The 17,884-nt window shown below is 40.3% G+C and overlaps 1 protein-coding gene across 14 annotated transcripts in view; it reads left to right on the top strand.

Annotated features, from left to right (window-relative positions):
* MCF2L (MCF.2 cell line derived transforming sequence like) overlaps nt 1-17,884 on the top strand; it is a 147,700-nt gene that overhangs the window by 92,368 nt on the left and 37,448 nt on the right. For 12 of the 14 annotated variants that reach the window (XR_001862895.1, XM_017737075.1, XM_017737073.1 and 9 more), the window contains one exon: nt 17,195-17,285. Coding sequence is in view for 12 of the 14 variants with exons in the window: in XM_017737075.1 (XP_017592564.1) it covers nt 17,195-17,285 (91 nt within the window). In the remaining 2 variants the exon portion in view is untranslated. Of the gene's footprint in view, nt 1-14,818; nt 14,947-16,414; nt 16,562-17,194; nt 17,286-17,884 lie in introns of those variants that run through there. The other 2 variants (XM_017737077.1, XM_017737076.1) reach the window with 2 other exon arrangements.

Here is a 17,884-nt window from a genome sequence, read left to right as displayed (position 1 = left end):
GCCATGGGGTGAAAAACGGATTAGGAATAAACCAGGGATGGGGTAAATTTAGGAGAGGGTATTGGGTATAGGGTAAAAGGGGAAAGTAGGCTGTGGGTAGGGAAGCTGCTGGGATTTTTTGCATAACGGCTGCCTTTGACTGGAATGCCTCCAGGCCCAGTAACATTTGCTGCTTGTAATCCTTTTCTACCTTGCTCAATTTTGAACTCCACCAGCTCTCTATCTCCCAAGCTTGGGATGCATTTTTCAGGGTTACTCTTTTTAATAGCATTTCCATGAATGAATATGTCTTCTTGGTTGTCACATCTCATTATAAAACCGTAATTTTGTTTAACATTATACAATTTTACTATTCCTAAAACCTTAGCTACGGTGATCTTTTCCTTTTTCCGAGTGGCTGCTGTTTTCTGTCTCACTGCATTCCTGGTATCACTTTCATTTTCGCTCACTCCCGCGTTGGAGCCGTCGGGTCTGCTCATGCCTGCACGCTCTTCTGGGGGTTGCATTTGGGGCCGCGTGGGCCGGGCCTGCGCACTGCTGCCTCTGCTCTCAGCTTCGCTGCCGCTGCCAGGCGCCGCACCCACGTCTCGGCCAGGCCCCCGAGCGACGACCCCCCCCGCGCCCTGCTCCAGTGTGCATCTCAGCTAGGCACGGCTCCGCTCACTGCCGCCAGCCGCCGCCCCTCTCGGTCGGGTGTTCACGGGGCTCACTCCACCACGCGCTGCGGGGGGCCGGGCAGGCACCACCGGTTCGCCCCGCTCCTGCTGCACCTTGCTCCGCTGCCGACACTGCAGCTCACGCCGCTCTGCCCACGTGCGGGAACTGCCTCGCTGCTGCTCACAGAGCGCTCAGTCCACGTGGCCAAGGCCACATGGTCCCTGAGCCAGGCTTCCCTTCGCCAGGACACAGCTGACATTGCTCAACAGTCTCGGTAATTAAATAATATTCACGAAAATAGTCTTCCATCGGCATATATTTTGACTCAGAAATTAACTGTGTCCAAACGGTATTCCAAGTCTTTGGTAAGAATTAAATCCCAAGAAACGTAGAAAAAGTTCTTAAACAACCATGAAAGGAAATGTTTCAGTTCCTTTTGAGCTTGAATTAAGCTAAAATTTACAAATTGTTGTTCAAGAATCTTTTCAAGTTTAAGATAAATGTCCATATGCGGCTCTGAGAGCCAAGAGTCTTTCCACGGTTCCTCCATAATTTAGAGAGAATATCCAAACCAAGGCGAGAAAAGAGATCTAGAGTGGTTTTTACTCACAAATTTTCTGTCCTTAGGGATCGGTGTCTTGCCAGCATTTCTCTACCATTTGTTACAGTGCAGATACTGCAACACGCATATCAAACAACAAGGTCCGTGGAAAAGAAATATATATGGACCGATTCTTGGTAGATATTTCAGAGAGATGTTTATTTCTCCAGCCGCATGGCCGGGGCTCTGCCGAGGAACTGAGGCAATCACGGGACCTGAGGGTCCTTGCCTGCGCAGGGGAACACAAAACAACCAATGGGGAACGAGGCTGAGCAGGGGCAGGGAAACCCCGTGTCTCCCCAGGGCCTCTCTCCCAGGACTACATGGCAGGGGGAGGGCCCCAACAGTGCACCCTCATCAAATTGTACTTGATGTAACCAGCCCCTCCTGGTTGTACTTCTTAATCCCTAGTTTATCAGGGAATGAAACTCTGAAGCTAAAAGCCAGCTTTTGCATTTTCTTTGTTTATCCTCATGGTGGTTAAACTGCATGGTGCTAAGCATCCCTTGATCTTATCTTGGGTACTCTTTCTGCAAATAATTATATACTAAATTCACATCTGCTCCTCCTTTTGAAAGTCCTTGGTGGTGCACTTCATGGTGGCCCATTGAACTTTGGCACAGAGTGGGGGTCCTGTGAGAAATTCTGATCAGAACAAACAGTGTCTGGTATAGTGGGTGAGCACTGAGAGGCATCCCAGCACACCACATTGACAGGAGCAGATTTTCTGGAGGTTTTTCTGTCAATTGCTCCTACCTGACAACAATTATTCTGTGAGTATTGAGCTAGAAGTGGTCATTCCTTAAGTCTAGCTGTTCTTCAAGGATTTTCTTGTTTCTTTAATTCAAAAGTATTTAGAGAGAGATGACTGTTCTTTGTAAACAAAGGAGATAGCCCAGCTGTCTAGATGTTAAGATATTCACTATTGTGAATGTAACAGTTCTCTAGGTTTAAAGTGACGACAATTCAATTTCAAATCTTGTAAAAATAATGCTGTTGTTAAGATCCTGATAAACGTGCAACCTTTTTGTGTCTGAGAATCAATAGAATCTCAAAGGGCTTATCTGATTATCTTCACTAGCAATATTAGAAGCTTACTGTGTAAAATTGTGTTTGTGAGCCCTTGTGCAGGTTTATAGAAATGAAAAACTACAGAAATGACACTAGCCAGATGCTAGCATACATCCCCTTATGAAGGATGTTTTGCTGTTGATATGTTATATATATTGATATGTGTATTACCCTAAGAGGGGCAGTGCTGCAGTTGTTCTTGAATTGGGATACTTCTAGTGCTGTTAAAGATGTAGTTTTTTCCTGCTATCTTAGTATTCAAATACTGTTTTAGGTGCTTTGGAAGCTGCTTTTGAGGGAAGTGGAGGCAGTTGGTTTTTTAGCTTGTAAATTGGTTAAAGACGTGTAAGGAGTACAGAATAACAGAAAGGATGGAAATGTGGCCCACAGCTTTTATGCGTGGACTGCTCTCCCAAGTTATTGCAATTTAGTTTATCAGATATGTAACTCTGTATTTTGGCTGTTCTGACAGACTAAGGGGAAATGGACTTTGCTAAGAGCACAGACTGTAGAGCACTGACACATCTGGAGCCTTCCCAGTTCCTCAGAAAACTACTTGTGCTACTTGGCCCTGTACAAGATCACAGCAAGGGGTTGGCAGCAGTAACTCAAACCTCATTGTCTGACTGTCTGGAGTTGCATGTTAAGGGAAATTATATTTCATGGGGATGACAGTAAGGAGCTACTAAGAGCCTCATAAGAAAGGACCTTTCTGTGCTCTGCAGTAGAGTTCACCTAATAATATATTTACTGGTATAATAAATCTTAGCAGTGAGTTCAGGTTTTCAAGATCTCTTCCCAAGTGAAAGAAGGCTAGCTTAGGACTTCATTGAAAGAGGAAAAACTGAAACCTCTCAACCTACCTTTTCATTCCTTCTAATTTTATAGATAAACATGACCTTGTCACCTCTTATGGTGTCCTTATTCTGTATTATGTAAACACTGGGTTTCGCAGGTTTTTTCTATGTGAACTTTCTCTTGTCTTTTTCACAGTAAACTTTAATCATGAAACAATAAATGTCTTGTGGGGCACCTTGCATTTAGGAATAGAACTATTAAAAGTTGCATGCTATCAACTTAGATGATCATGGAGTAGAATAGTGTAAATAGTAAAGTTATTAGCATGCCTGATACATGAGGATGTTAAGAAAGGACACAGTGGAAAGGGAATACCTCATCTCAGTTTAAAGATACTCAGTTAACCTTGGTGCAACTGTATATCATTAAGCAGAGAGCTGAACCATATTCTTCAGGTGGGTGTTGTTAATGTTGCAAGGTAAATTCGTGTTCTATAGATGGCGAGATAAAATACGATGTCTAACATATGATTTGTAGTAATCTCAAAATACTCCATACAAATTCTTGACATAATGTGTGACAACAGTCATGTGCTATGTGTGCTGAAAGGTCGCTGCTTTGTCAGGAAAAAACAATGGATTAAGGATGAGTACAATAGTCAGTGGAAGATTACTGTAAAAAAGATTACTGTAAAAGCTAATGCTTTTATAACTTCTGTTTTGGTAGTGAAATACGTGTTGTAATGGTACGTGTGTAATGCTTCTGAAGCAGGTTTTTCCTATAAGCAGGTAATATTTTTTTTTATTGTTCTTGAAATACAAGATAAAGTTGTATTAAAAAGGTGAGAATTGTCTTTAGAAAGATACATAGGCTACCCAAGTAGGAGAATCCATGGCAGTACGTAAAGCAATACTTTCTAGGAAGAGTAGTTTAACTGAAGTGCTGAATTGGTACAAATGGTTAACATGTAAATATTGATCTGCATGAATTAATAGTTCTTATCGAGGGAGTTGCTGATTACGGTAATGTCTCTAGATAAAGTGTCTGTAAGAGGTGACAACTTTAAATTCAACTGGGTTTCAGTAGAGGACAGTCAGCCATGTCTTGCATTCTTTTGGGATATTTTGAGATTTTGTAATGTCCATGTAGCTGGTCTGATTCTCTTTCTGCAGAGAACGTCTCCTATTACTTCACTCTGTGAGTCCTTTGGGGAGGACTGCTGAGCTCGGTAGGAAAAAAAGGCCATGCAGATCAAGGTTGTCCTCTCTTGCTGAGTAAAAAACCGACAACCTCCAAACACCATAATTCTTACTGTACAGTGGGAGAGGCACCTGTGCAATGTACCTTTTACATCACACATTTACTGAGGCTGAAGGAAGAATATTGCATTCAGGTTTGCAAAAGGCTTCTGAAATAGCTGCCAGCTTTACACTTAATATTGCATTTCAGGGCATTCAGTGTTCTTTGTCTTGAAAGTATTTTTTTCATTTTTCTATTGATCCTAGTAAATAGACTTCTAAGATTTGCAGTGTACCTTGAAAGCAGGTGTTACTCATATTTAATTTCTCTCCATCATATCTGTTTCTTGAAATGTATTTTATTAGCTTGTGTATACATTGTTGAAATATGAATTTACCAATTATGGGTAGTAGCATGAAAACTTGCTCTGAAAGAAATTAATAGATAGTTGCAGTGGTTAAAAAAACCTAACTAGACAGTGTTTTTCAACATATGTTTTTCCTTCTGGCTAATCAGCTGTTTCTACTGCAATTAGAAAACAATATGCTGTTTCTGAGAACAAAAGAGTATAGTTGTAATGCTTTTCTTTGCTGCTCATATAGGCTCATCTTTGAACAAAGAAAGCAAGCTAAAATTCTTGTGGTCACAAGAGATTGGAAAGCTAATATTTTAAAAGTGTAAAAGTGAGTCTTAAACACAAAATCCCTTTCAGGAGAAATAAGAAGTAGCGTAGATTAGAAAATTCAGAACAGTTTTTGATGGCCTGTTTGAGTCCCATATTGCTGATTAAACATGATACATGGACCTTTTTACTTGTATTCTGCCAGAGCCTTGTACAGCTTCTCTTTGTAACGCCCTTCTGTTCTACTGCATGATCTTGAGCATAACTCAGGTTAACTTGGCATGTTCAGCAGTTTCCTGTTTTGAAAGGTGTCCGTCAGTTTCCTGGCTGGGAGAGTGTCCCCTTCTTTGAGATTCCTGAAGATTTACAAATGCTTGAACATCACGTGGCCTTCTAAAAAATCCTGTTGTTTTTGGTAGTCTGTGGTGTAGGAAACTAGGGAGCCATCCTGTCCAAGTAATGGAACAGAACGAGATGACCTCTGGAAGTGTTGGTGTCCGACAGTTCAAAAGCTCACTTGTTAGGGTTTGCTAAGCTTCTGGTAGACCCCTCCTTGTTTGCTATACCAGTTCCCCATTGTTTGGGATAACACTGGAAAACTGAAAGAGAAAGGTGTGTGCTAAGCCTTTCAGTGGGTTCACATCTGTGTGGGCACAGCAAAGCATGATGAGCTAGATTTAGGTAGGGACCAGAAGGACATGCAGCAGCATGGCATGGATGTTGCTGGAGCTAGCAAACCTCAGTGCAAGGGACACAGGAGAGCACAGGGCTCCCACAGCTTGGGCCTGGCCAGTCTCCTTGGCATAGATCCACCACTGTGCTCTGAAAGCAGAGGCAGCAGTGTTGGGGTAATGCTGTGTTTTGAGCCTGTAAGTCCATCAGGGTCCAGCAGACATTGTGAAGAGCCAGTGTCAGAGGGTAACTGCCTGTGTTTCCTCATTTATCTGCAAACTGAATGGGCAGCCCACCACTAAGAGTTAACCACTTTCGTTTTATAGAGTGCCAGGGTTGAACATCACCACATAATGGAAAGGAAGTGCTAAAAAACAGATGCCCTGATAGTTCATACTGACATGTGAGCAACAGCTTTGCAGCTTCAGAGTTTATTTCTGTCAGCTGTGCTTAATTTCCCTGTTCTCGTCTTTGTTGGATTACAATCCAGGCTGAAGATATGGAACCTATACCCTGCTGTTACTTTGGCAGCCCCTCAAATTTGTCAGTGAGAATATCCCAGGACTTCCAGCAAAATCTGTCATGCTGTGTGTACCCTTCCTTTCTCAGAGCACAGCTGCCAAACAGTTGTAAATACCATATGTTGCTGTAAGCAGACAGGAAATATAAGGTCTTAGGTTTGAAGTAAGAGCATTTTATCTTAAATTTAACTGGTAGTCCAAAGCTTTTGTGTCAGATACATACCCTCACAAGATTAAGATCAAAGCCTAAATCGTTACTTAGAGTCTGAATTATTACTGGGTTTAGAACAATTTACACTTGTTTCGATGTCCACCTTATAACTGCGTTAAACTTGTTTTAAAGCTCAGGCTGGTACAGGTAAAGCCTTTCCAGTCTTTAAATCCCACTTACACCTTTAGGGTTTAGAGGATTTATGTAGTATGTATGACATGCACCATCCGGTGGTAAATTTAGTCTGCTAATAAGACAAAGTAAATTAAGCACTGTAAAATTGTGAAAGTTAATTACTAAAATTCTAGACCATCACACATCAGCCCAGTATTAAATTCAGAAAATTCAACACCCTATTTAAGTGTAATGGCACAGTTCTAAAATAAATTATGCAGCATTCCCTGTAAGGTTGTTCCAGTACTTTGTGCAATAGCATTAATGGCTGTTGCAGTGTCCTGGAGATAAGTGTAATTCCAATATCGCAGTTCTGAATAGGTGTAACAATGCCTTTATGGAGTTTGACTTAATAGTTCTAAAATGAGGGTTGCATGGGCTTTCTGTTGCTCAATTTACTTAAGCTTAAACCAACATGGAGCCCTTTTGCCTTTATTGACCTATTTATCTTTAATTGTCCCTCCAGGATAACGTGACCTACTTCAGCCATCTGTAGTTAAGTCTAAATCAGTCCTCAAAGTTGTTGTCTTTCTTCAGACAGTCCTTCTAAAAGCAGCTCTGCATGACCTGAAGAAATCACACTGCGTTTTCCATTTAGAAAATTACAACTCTTCCTTAAAAACACTTATTTTACCTAATTTCACACACTAAAAGAGGATCTGTTAAGCAACGACTTGTTAAATTAATTTTTCTTTTACCTGCAAAAATGCATTAAGGTCACTCTGATTTTAGTTCATTGATGGGATAAAATGTGTGAAGTTCTGGGCAGTCAGAACTAGATGATCTTTAAGGTCCCTTTCAACCCAAGTCATTCTATGACTCTATGAAGTTACCAGGAAAAAAGGCTGATGGATAACATGGAAAGGCAGTAAGTGCATGTGGTACAAGCAGATGTCCAGGCCCAGGCAGATGATGCCTGGACACTTTAACTGTTATTTTTAACTATGGCTGCATTCCCTCAGCTTCTCTCCCCCAACAGCATAAGCTTTTTGGAGCAGAAAGAAGGTCAGCATATATGATGGAATATAGCCAGCATTACTGTCTTCCAATCCATCATGTCTAAGGAGGAATTGGTGAAAGTGAAAGAGGGGCTGATTTGAGGACCTAAAGGAGCACACGAGTAAAGAGGAGATACAGGGACCAATCAAGGAAGATACTGATGCCCATATCTTTGAATCTGAGTGGGGAAATAAAAGAGAAATATGGCTTGTATGTTATATAAATTGGCATAAATATTTTAAAATAAATAAGGTGTGTACCAATGCTCTCCATTTGGCTGAGGAACACAAGCAGTGCTTGAGACAGAATTATAAGTAAATATGTTTGGATTTGTATCTCACAATTCCAACAGACCTCCTTCTGTGCAGGATAAAGACCTCTGGTTGCTTTTGGGACCAAGACTGGATGGCAACTCTCCTGTTTGTCAGTGAGTTGGCATTTGCCTCATTGATAGAACATCTCTGATAGTGGCCCATCTTGCTTGTGGGTTCTTGGTCTGCTGGCAGATGCACTGAGCTGTTGTTACCATGGTCCTGTGAGCTGCTGTTGTCACAGTCCTGGTGACTGAGGAATTTTCATATCAGGCACTACACAAAACCACTTGTGGCTGTCTGGCCTACAATCATTGTGAAGTTTGGATGAGAAGTTTGGATGGAATTTTGAATTGTTAGTAACCCCTTAGACAAAGCTCTTTGAAGTTGCTCTCATTATTTTTTCTCCTGTTTATCTGGCTTTCAAGATCTCCTGTCACCGACACAACATTATGTGTAATTATTCTTGCCTATGCTTATAAAGTGGCAAAAGGCATTTGTTTTCATGGTGTCACTCTGCCAGTCTGCATAATTCTGCTCATCTTTTCTGCTTTATGAGCAAATTATAACCACTTGCCTATGAGGGTTTTTATTTATGCCACCTCACAACCCAACATTCATCTAAATTCTTCTTTGCCTGCTTGCTGAGAGATCCTAAAATGCAATTTTGGTTATCTGATGGTTCCCCAGTCCTGAGAAAATTGCAATACAGTGTGGTTTTAGACATGTCTGGGGCATGAACTAATAACAGCTGAGACCAAAAGTAAGCATAATAGGAAAGGAAAGAGAGAAGGTTTTCATCAGTGGTGCAGTGGATAAGATTTTGGGAGAGTTAACTGGAATGTGGAGAAATATGAAAAAAAAGGTGCATAGCTGAGGCAGGGAAATGCATCAAATTTCTTATCTGAACCTTGTCTAATGATGAAGCTTTAACAGGTTCAGCTCCAACACAGAAGCACAGATTTTCTTAATTTCCTGTGCAGCTCCATCTGTTTCTGTGAAGGGAAGGCAGTAACTATCAAAACCAAAATAAAGAGAAGGTCTCAATGCTTTGGGTTTTTTAATGTGCATTTAAAAATCTATCTATTCACAGAATTTCAGTATAGAATTAATTAGATTGTAGAATAGTATGTATGTTGTTTTTTGGGGAGTGGAGGAGAGGGGAAGAAGTTTTTATTTTCAAAATCAGATTCGAAGTGTAAGCATCAATAAGAAAGGTGCCTCCTTGTTTACAGGCTGTGCTGCTGCTATGAAGTGTGTTGAGTGAAATGCAGCTGTTAGTGCCAAGAGCTTAAAAGATAATTTTTACTTGCCTTTCAGTGATTTTAGACAGACCACTAGAGGCTGCACTTGTATAACAGCACTTCTGGCTGTCTTATTTTAAATTTCTTCTGCTGGAATTCCTTCTCTTTCCTATATTTCTTCATGAACAGTGGCCAGCCTTAGTTTGAGCTGGGTTGGTTTTGCCTTCTGCAGCTACATTTCATTGAGCTGACTATGACAGGGCCCAATAATCAAATAGAACAAATTCTTCTACATCAGTAGCCTTCTTTCATGTTGAAGCACAGTACAGGTTGCTCTCGAGTTAAACACAGTGAGTAGATGGCAAGATTTTTCCCTGACTCCAGAGATTAGGGTATGGAGAGTTAGGTGCAGTGTAGCAACTTCCACACCATCAGGCACCAGCTTTAAATTCAGCACCTCAGGAAGTTTGAGGTGAGCCTGTTCCTTGGGTCTGCTCTGGATGATTTTTCAGTGAGATAGAAGTGATGGAGATGTCCTTCCTGCACTTCTGCACTAGCTGACTTCTTCAGTGTTTTCAACTGAAGAGATATACATTACACAAACTAAAGCCAAAACAATTCCACCTGAAATGATAGAATTAATGTATGAAGTTGTTAATCATTGCATTCCCTTTTCTGCCCTATATGCAGTGCCATGTACCATAAATAGAGTGCACCTGTAATTTCTGATTTTTCTCATAACTATTGCTGGAATAAGAATTGATTACAGAATGATTACAGAATGATTACTGATAGACTGATTACACACCTCAGCTGAAAGTGATTCTTGTAGGACTCTGAACTGAGATGTCACAAATGAGTATCACCATAAGATGTCAGGCCCATTGTTTGAGTGGGAGCCAAAATATTGTGCCAGTTTGCTTTAGGGGCTCAGGAGGTCTGCTAGGTAGCCAAAGACCTTCGTCTAGGTGTTCATGAATGCTACCTTTGTTAGGGACAATTCTGTCCTCAGATTTGTTCAGTATTTTTGCCCTCAGTTAGTTATATGTCTACATCTGTGGCAGAACTTGGCACCAAAGTGCTATTTTCTGTCTAAGTGATTGAATGCCATGACAGCAACATGCAGTTGTATATACAGCAATCTTTTGGAAATACGTTTTCATTCTATTTATTTTCTTGGGAGATGGTTTCTTTGCCACTGACATCTCAATTACAATGCAAACCCCAAATTTTCTGTTGTAAAAATAGAAAATATCATTTTAAAGTTTGCTAGTTTAGAGCAAGTGTAGTTAATGGGAAGGTATTACTGTCCAGCTTTCAGAACACTTCCAGCTTGTCTTAGGGGTGTAATCGCTTTATGATTATGTATTATATAACTTCATTAGTATCAAATGTGATAAACTGCAAGTTCAGAATATTATTTGTAACATTATGTAACTTTATAAAATGTTACATTTGTAACCTGTTACAAAGGATTATAACATTTTCATTTGCCAGGCTATTCTTCAAGAAAGAATATTCTTCAAAAGTTAAATGCTTTTAAGTACTAATTTAAGTGTAGGTTTTTAGAAAATTCATTAAGTAAGGTCTGAAATAGCAGCATTACAAAGCAGTATTCAGCTTAGATACAGTGTTAAAACCTACAGGCTCACTTTACAATTGAAGCTAGGAAGTTCAATGTAAGAACTCATATGTCTGGTTTATTGTTCTTTTTCAGTTCCTGCTGTCTCTAAATTGTCTTAATCAGAAACCTTCTACAGTGAGGCTGGGTTCTTCGGGCTATAAAAGCCTGCAATATCTGAAGCTTTCAAACTGTAGCTTTGTGGAGTGTGATATATCATCCTATTTTCATCATTTGTTCAAGAAAGCACAAGTCTGCTTTCTTCTCGATAGAGATGGTGGCTTAAAATGTTAAATCCTTAATTTTAGTTTTACTTTCGATTGTGAGAAAGAAGCTGTCATAAGATCAAAATATTTAAAGACTAGTTGAGTACAAGACATTTAAAAATTATTAAGCAGCTTTTAAACATTTTAAAATTAGGGGTACATGCCAAGTTTTTTGGGTTTTTTTTGGTGCTTTTTTTAAAATACCCAGCTGGTGGATTTCTTTTGGAATGAAGTGGATAAATTGGCCAGTTCTGAAACAAAGTAGGCTTTACAATAACGAGTAATCAAGAATTGTAAGAAAATGAAACTGCTCTAGATATAAATACTGTTTAGTGGCTGGGTACAATGCTACAGCTGAGTTTTCCTTCTTTTTTTTTTTTCCCCTTTTTTTTTTTTTTTTGGTCAAATTCATAACCCATTAAATTCTTCTGCTCTAGGAAAAACTGCATTCTCTAGGATGTAGCTAATGATCACACTGAAGTAGTCTGGGTTACCCTACATAAGGGACAGAAGGGGAGGAGATGTGCAGCAAGGCTATGCCAGGTGAATTGTTCCTGCCATTTTTCTTGCTGGGAAACCAGCATAAAACTGGTAATGTGAAATGTCACCACAGGGCTTAGCTGAATTTTTTTTCTTTTTTAGTTGCTGAACTGGAGATTTTTATCTTGATTTGTTAATGCCATTAATATCACACTCTTCACTATATTATTTGTCTTAGAGCTTATAAAGGCCACTAAGGAGGTGACTCTTCTCTGCTTCCATTAATTGCTGGGGCATTCTTGGTTTAATTTTTTTAATGCGCGAAACACTGATGATTAAGAAAGAATTCTTGTCTCCCCTTCACTCCCCAAGAAATCATTCCTAGCAGAAACAGGAGAGATGGAGAAGTAGTCTTTGAGGTGGTTCAGGTTCAGTCAGTTGAAGTGTCTCTGAAAATGGAGAATGCAAAGTTTCTCTGGGGAAACAGTAACCTTGCTCGTTAAGTGTCTGATTTCCAATGGCCTGTTCCTAAGCTAAGTGACCAGTGATGAGTGGGTGAGCCAATTCTAGGTCCTTCCTACATAGGTTTACAGTTGCATGCCAAAAAAGATCAGGATTTATGAGGTGCCCCAGACCTCACATCTTTTGGAGCAGTGTGTGGGTGTCACTGATGCACATCAATGGTCAGTGACAAGCTGCTGTGGGTGACAAAGCTTTAAGATAGGGTGGTACCAGAGTTCTACTTATAATACAGATTGCTGCAGACATTGCCTTGGTGCTTTGCTCAATGCAGTAATTCTTCATGGAATGTTATTGAAGTCCTACTATGGAAATAGCTGTTCAGCCCTTGAGAGCAAGAATTTCTAGTCCATTTGTATGCCGAGGCAGTTGAGGTAGGGAACAATCCTGAGTGTAATGTAGGCCAACTGTTTAATAATAAAGCTATAAGACTGAAATTCAGTTTTAAATAACTGGACTTACATAAGTAAAATGCTGTACAGAATTTCAAATGTGAAAAGGTTTGATATTTTCAAGTCTCTGGGATGAACGCAAAGATTTGCTTTGTTTCATTTGTAGCAGAGATCAATGTATACTTACCACTTTCATACAGCAGTGTAGAAGCAATAGGAAATTCTTTGTGTAGCAGTTGTCACCACCCATACCTTGGAGAAACCAAGGATCTTTCAGAGGACATTTGTGTAATTGCTTCCACATACCCCAGAGGGAAGTTTCTTTCCACAGTCCTATGTACTATTAGCTTTCCCACCCTTTCCCCAAGTGCATGAGCTAATAAATCTTGCAAACAAGACAAAGAGGGAATGTCCCCATAATCTAAAGCTGAGGAGTCACTAAGAGGAAAATTCAGTTCCTGCTTTACAGTCTATATGGAAAACTGGCTGCTTGTTAGGCAGGTATTTCAACCTCTCTGTCACCTCCTCCAAATGGTTTTACACTGGCTCCCTAAGACAGAGGGAGAGGACTGAGCAGGAAGTCTACCCTCTGCTGCATTTACTCCTGTCCTCTGTGGCCCTGCTCCTCTTCCTCCACTTTCTACCTTTCTAACCTGGCCTCAGTGAGTTTGCTGGACACATTTCCTGCAGAGCAGGGATAGTTTCTCTGCCTTTCTAAAAATGTTCTGTTCTTTGTTCTGGTCAATAAACAGAAGAACAGTGCTTATCCCATGATGTTTTGGGTTTTTTGTTTTGGTTTGGGGGGTTTTATTGTGCGTGTATTAGGAGGGAAACAAAGGAAGGAAATACTAAATTTGAATTAAAAGCATATATAAATTATGTTTCAGAAAGTACACCGGATACAAGTTAATACATTAAAGACAACAAAAGTCATGAGGGAAATGTTAAGAAGCCTGAATAGACAGGTGCTTCTGCTAACGTTTTCCAATGTTTGTCACTGTAAGGGTTGGTTTCTAGTCATATAAAACTCCGCCATATTTTTTTTCTATTTGTGAGGTGCCAGCTGATTTTATGGTGTAAAGTTCAGCCAAAACATCTGAGTGGTTCCTAAGATGCCAGGGAAAAAATTCACCATGCTTTTCAAACATTGAAAGAATTTTTTTTTGAGAAGCTCAAGTGTCTACTTCCTTTGTGCAAGGACTCAGACTTGACACTTAGAAGAATGATGGTTTTTGTGTCAAGAAAGGACCTTGAGAAAAATCTGCCTAAATCCCAGGCCACAGATGCTCAGTAACTACTCAACCCTTCTGTCAAGAATGTTCTGCTTCATCCTGGGGCTGAGCAGGGGTTCCTCTGTGGTTGCAGAATGAGCTGCTCTAGAGTCAGGTGTGCTACCAGGGTTGAGAGCAGGAAGGCTGTGGTGTGGGATGTGAGTGTCACCTGTTGACCAGCAGGCAGTGCAGACAAGCTGCCGGACTCCACAGGCAGGACCACAGCTGAGGAAAGTGTCCACCCAAGGGAAGATATTGGGAGTTTGAGTGGGACATAGGGTACAGGGAAACTCAGGTGGAGTATGAAGGGACTGTGATAGTCAGAAAGGAGTGAGAAACAATGTCATTTGTCCTGACAGTTTAAAATTAAAAAGAAAAAAAAAAAGACTTTTTGAACTGTTCTGGGGACAAGGAGTGATGAATGAGAGAGACAAATGTCGGTGGTGGAGACAAGTTTATTGGAGAGTGATACAGAGGCATGAGAAGATGTGAGCTCAGCTGATGAGTACAATGCCGCTGGACCAAGGCAGGGGAAAAGGCTTGATGAGCAGGACAGGCTGTGCCCATCAGAGCATGCCTCTGCTGAGACACAGAGCACAAGCCAAAATTCATTTTTCTCAAGCACGTGGTGGGGTAGGGGAAAATCAGTGGCAGGATAAAATGTTATAAATGTGGCTGAGAGAGACAGGGACAGCTGGCACTCACAGTTAAATCAGGAGCCAAAGGGAAAGTGAGTATGTGCTTGTTGCCAAGCACCATTCATCCTGTGCCCTAGAAGAGAGGAGGGTATTGCAAGGTGTCTTGCAACTCCATATGCAGGTGCGTGTCTGGCAGCAAAGAGAGTTCAGTAGAGCAGGGGTACATTGGCAAACAGGCCTGTTTTCAATATTTACTTTTCTTGAGTACATGACTTTGTTGTCTTTGTAATGTTCTCAACTTTGTTGTACACAATGTCTTAGTTTGGTTTGTTGCTTCCTGCCTATGACTTGCTGGAGCTGGATCCCAGACTCCAGAGCCAGGCCTTTGCAACAAGGCACTGTCGTCAAGATAACAAATAATTTTCCCACCCTGATTGATTTGGAACAGGGCATTTAGTTTTTTTTTCCCAGCAGTCTATATTAATGGAGTGTTAACAGTTTAAGCCAGATGCTCCAGACTTTGCCACCAGGTCTCTTCTAGGCAGCAGTGGGGAATCCTGGCTTTTATGTCTGAGCTTGCTGATTCATGCAAGCAGACAACATATTTGATCCTTCTATTTGATCCAGTGGAAAAAGAAGGTTGGCTGAAGACACTTTTTGGGCTATCTTATGTGCTTTTCTTTGTTAATTCTTCCACTTAAGTAAGCCTTGTCTTTTTATTTTTCCAGGATAATGATATTAAGCTCTGCTCATTGTCAGGTGTTGAAGCAGGTGATTAACTGTGTGGAGCTGCTATGTAGATCATTTCTGGAATCCCAGCTGAGCCTGTATTTTCCTGTGCTCCTAGAGAGAAATCCTACTAATGCTCTTTCAGAGGCTTTAATTTTATTCATATTGCACTGAAACATCAGTAGTTTCTTGAAATATATACAGATGTTGCATTTAGGTACTCTGAGATTATGCTTCCTCTGTATGGAGAAATTTCGGGGCTCCTGGCAACTTCTACTGAGCATGGAAAATAGCTCTTTGCAAGCCTTAATACGCTCCAAAATCCACACTGACTCCTGTGGGAGCAGCTGTAGCACCCTTTTGACTCCATGCATCCACATTAAGGCTGTGTACCCAAGGAGTTTGTTTTGCTATCTGATTATTGTGGCACATGGTTGCTATTATAATTTTATTTTGCTCAGTCACTAAAGGTTAAAATTGTGAGAACCTTAAATGGGGAACAGGAAGAGGCTAAAATCAGTCTGGATTTCTCTCCTCCTCTTGCCCTTTAAATAAAGAAAAAGAAGATGGGAAATGTTAGTAAATCATGGAAATTTACTGTAGTGGGAAGCATATTGCTAATATAAAGCCCTGTTTGTCTGCAGGGGTTTTCAGGCTTACAAGGCAAGTGCTCAGATGTTGTTTATCAGTGTTGTCCTAACCCAGAGGCAAGAGTTAAGTAATGTGCACTGAATGTGGGCAGTGAGGATCGTTTCTAATATTCTGCTGTGCTAAAAGGACTGCTTAACTTCTTCTGAAAGAAAGCAAGGGTTCCTTTGCCTTTTTAATGATTATTCTTATTTCCCACTAAATAGTATGTCTGTAAATTTGAGAGATACTGCATTTTGTAAAAGAGAGGGAATAAACTGTGAGTCATGTTTAAATTTGTAATTTTGAAGAGTAGCTTAAGATGACACATCTGGGTACCTGTGTTCTTCATCTTCTTAAACATCCTCTTATCGTTGTGCTACTGACATAATCTTATAAAGCAAAGCTGGTGTTTCCATGATTCAGCAATCTTGAATAAAGAATCCTGACATTCTGTTGTGTTGATTTTTATTTTTTAAGATATTACCATAACAAATTGATGCACAATATTTCTAAATGTCACACAGTGCCACAGCAGGCCTTGCAATAAATTATCAGGATTAAAAATACAGCACATATACTGAAAAAGGACCAAATAGATGAGAAAACAATAAATCTGAGCCTGTCTGCCTTGTATTTGCCTGCTGTTTCCATTTTGATTGCGATTGGCTGGCAAGGGCTGCTGCTGGCATTGCACAATTGGCGTAGATGGGGAATTACAAAACAGGAGCATATCCCTTGGTCAGGGCTCGGTAGCACATGCAGCTGAGCACAGGCAAGAGAGAAAGGTCACCCGTACGCCAGGATTGGAGCGGAATCTCTCTCACAGATGTTTCCATTCCAGAGAAGCGCATCTGAGCTCGTTGTTCTCATCTGTGATCTGAAGAGTTTAAATGCTGTAAGGTTTATTTGTTTCAGTGAATGTGAAAATGCACCTAGGAAGAAGTTTACAACCTGGAGGCATGTGAGAATTTCAGATGCGTGGAGCAATATCATGGAATGATCAGAAGGATCTGTGCTTTTAAGGAGTTTTAAATATCAGAAGGATCTGTGTTTTTAAGGAGTTTTAAATATCAGTGAGGAGGAAGACAATTCAAACAGAAGGTTAAAAGCAGACGCAAAAGAAAAACAACTTTATTTTGATACTGAAATTATACTGACAGCACCATGAGGAAGGGATTGTATCAGCACCAAACAGTGGAGAATCAGTTGGTATTATTTTCTTCTGAAATAATCCCTGTGCAAGAAATGTAAATACCATCTTTTGTGAAAAAGAAGAATTCTTTATTTGAACACATTTTGAAACTCTGTGAAATGCATATGGGACTGCTGCATCTTTGCAATGGTGTGTAGTGTATCTTTATTTAAGATATTTATATGAAGAGGATTCTGCACAAAAAGGTCAAGCTACTTTGTTGTTTTGGGGTTTTTTAGCTATTTTGTAACTGCTTTTTTGTGTGAGGGAACCAGAAGTTACATTTGTATTTTTAACTAAACTTGCCTGTTTTCTTCCTTCCTCCTCCAAACTTAGTTTACGAGATGCTGGAATTGGATTTATTCTTGTCATAGATCGCAGACAGGACAAATGGACCTCCGTGAAAGCTTCCATACTGCGGATAGCAGTGAGTACTGTTTTAAATTAACTCCTTAGAAATATTTTTCTGTGTTGAATCTTCCTCTTACAAGTGCAAAAACCATTTTTTTTTTCTTCAACAATATCTCAGCTACTAAATGACACAGAAGGTATCCAGTAGGTCTTCTGTGTCCCAGCTGTCTTTTGTATCCCAGCTGACAGAGCATCATGTGTCTATGATGTGCTTTTAATGCAGTCTGCAGCTCAAGACATCTTCCCAAGTATGCACTTGGAGAGAGTGTGTGTGTGTGTGAATGTGAATGTCTGAGCACGCAGCTCTCCCAGGTGGGGACTAATATTTGCACGGTCACCCCATGCATCCCATAGAGTTTGGGTCCACTTTTGACTATTGAAGTGAGCTTCTGTTTTACAAAGAGATGAGGGTGAGAGTCCTGGTTGAGTCTAGCACTTGTGAAAGGAATACACATGGAAAAACTGTTCTTGTGATGTTTGATTTAAAACAAAGGTTACTTGTAAACAAGAAAATCTTACGTGCCTTCTGTGGTCAATCAACAGTACGTGCTCTTAGCTTTCAGTCTCCCAGTCTCCCTTTCAATTAATATTTCTAATATCGGAAAAAGAAGCTTA

This window comes from Corvus brachyrhynchos, unplaced genomic scaffold, assembly GCF_000691975.1.
Source record: "Corvus brachyrhynchos isolate BGI_N302 unplaced genomic scaffold, ASM69197v1 scaffold83, whole genome shotgun sequence".
Taxonomy (NCBI): domain Eukaryota; kingdom Metazoa; phylum Chordata; class Aves; order Passeriformes; family Corvidae; genus Corvus; species Corvus brachyrhynchos.
This window is presented reverse-complemented; position numbering and strand designations above follow the sequence as displayed.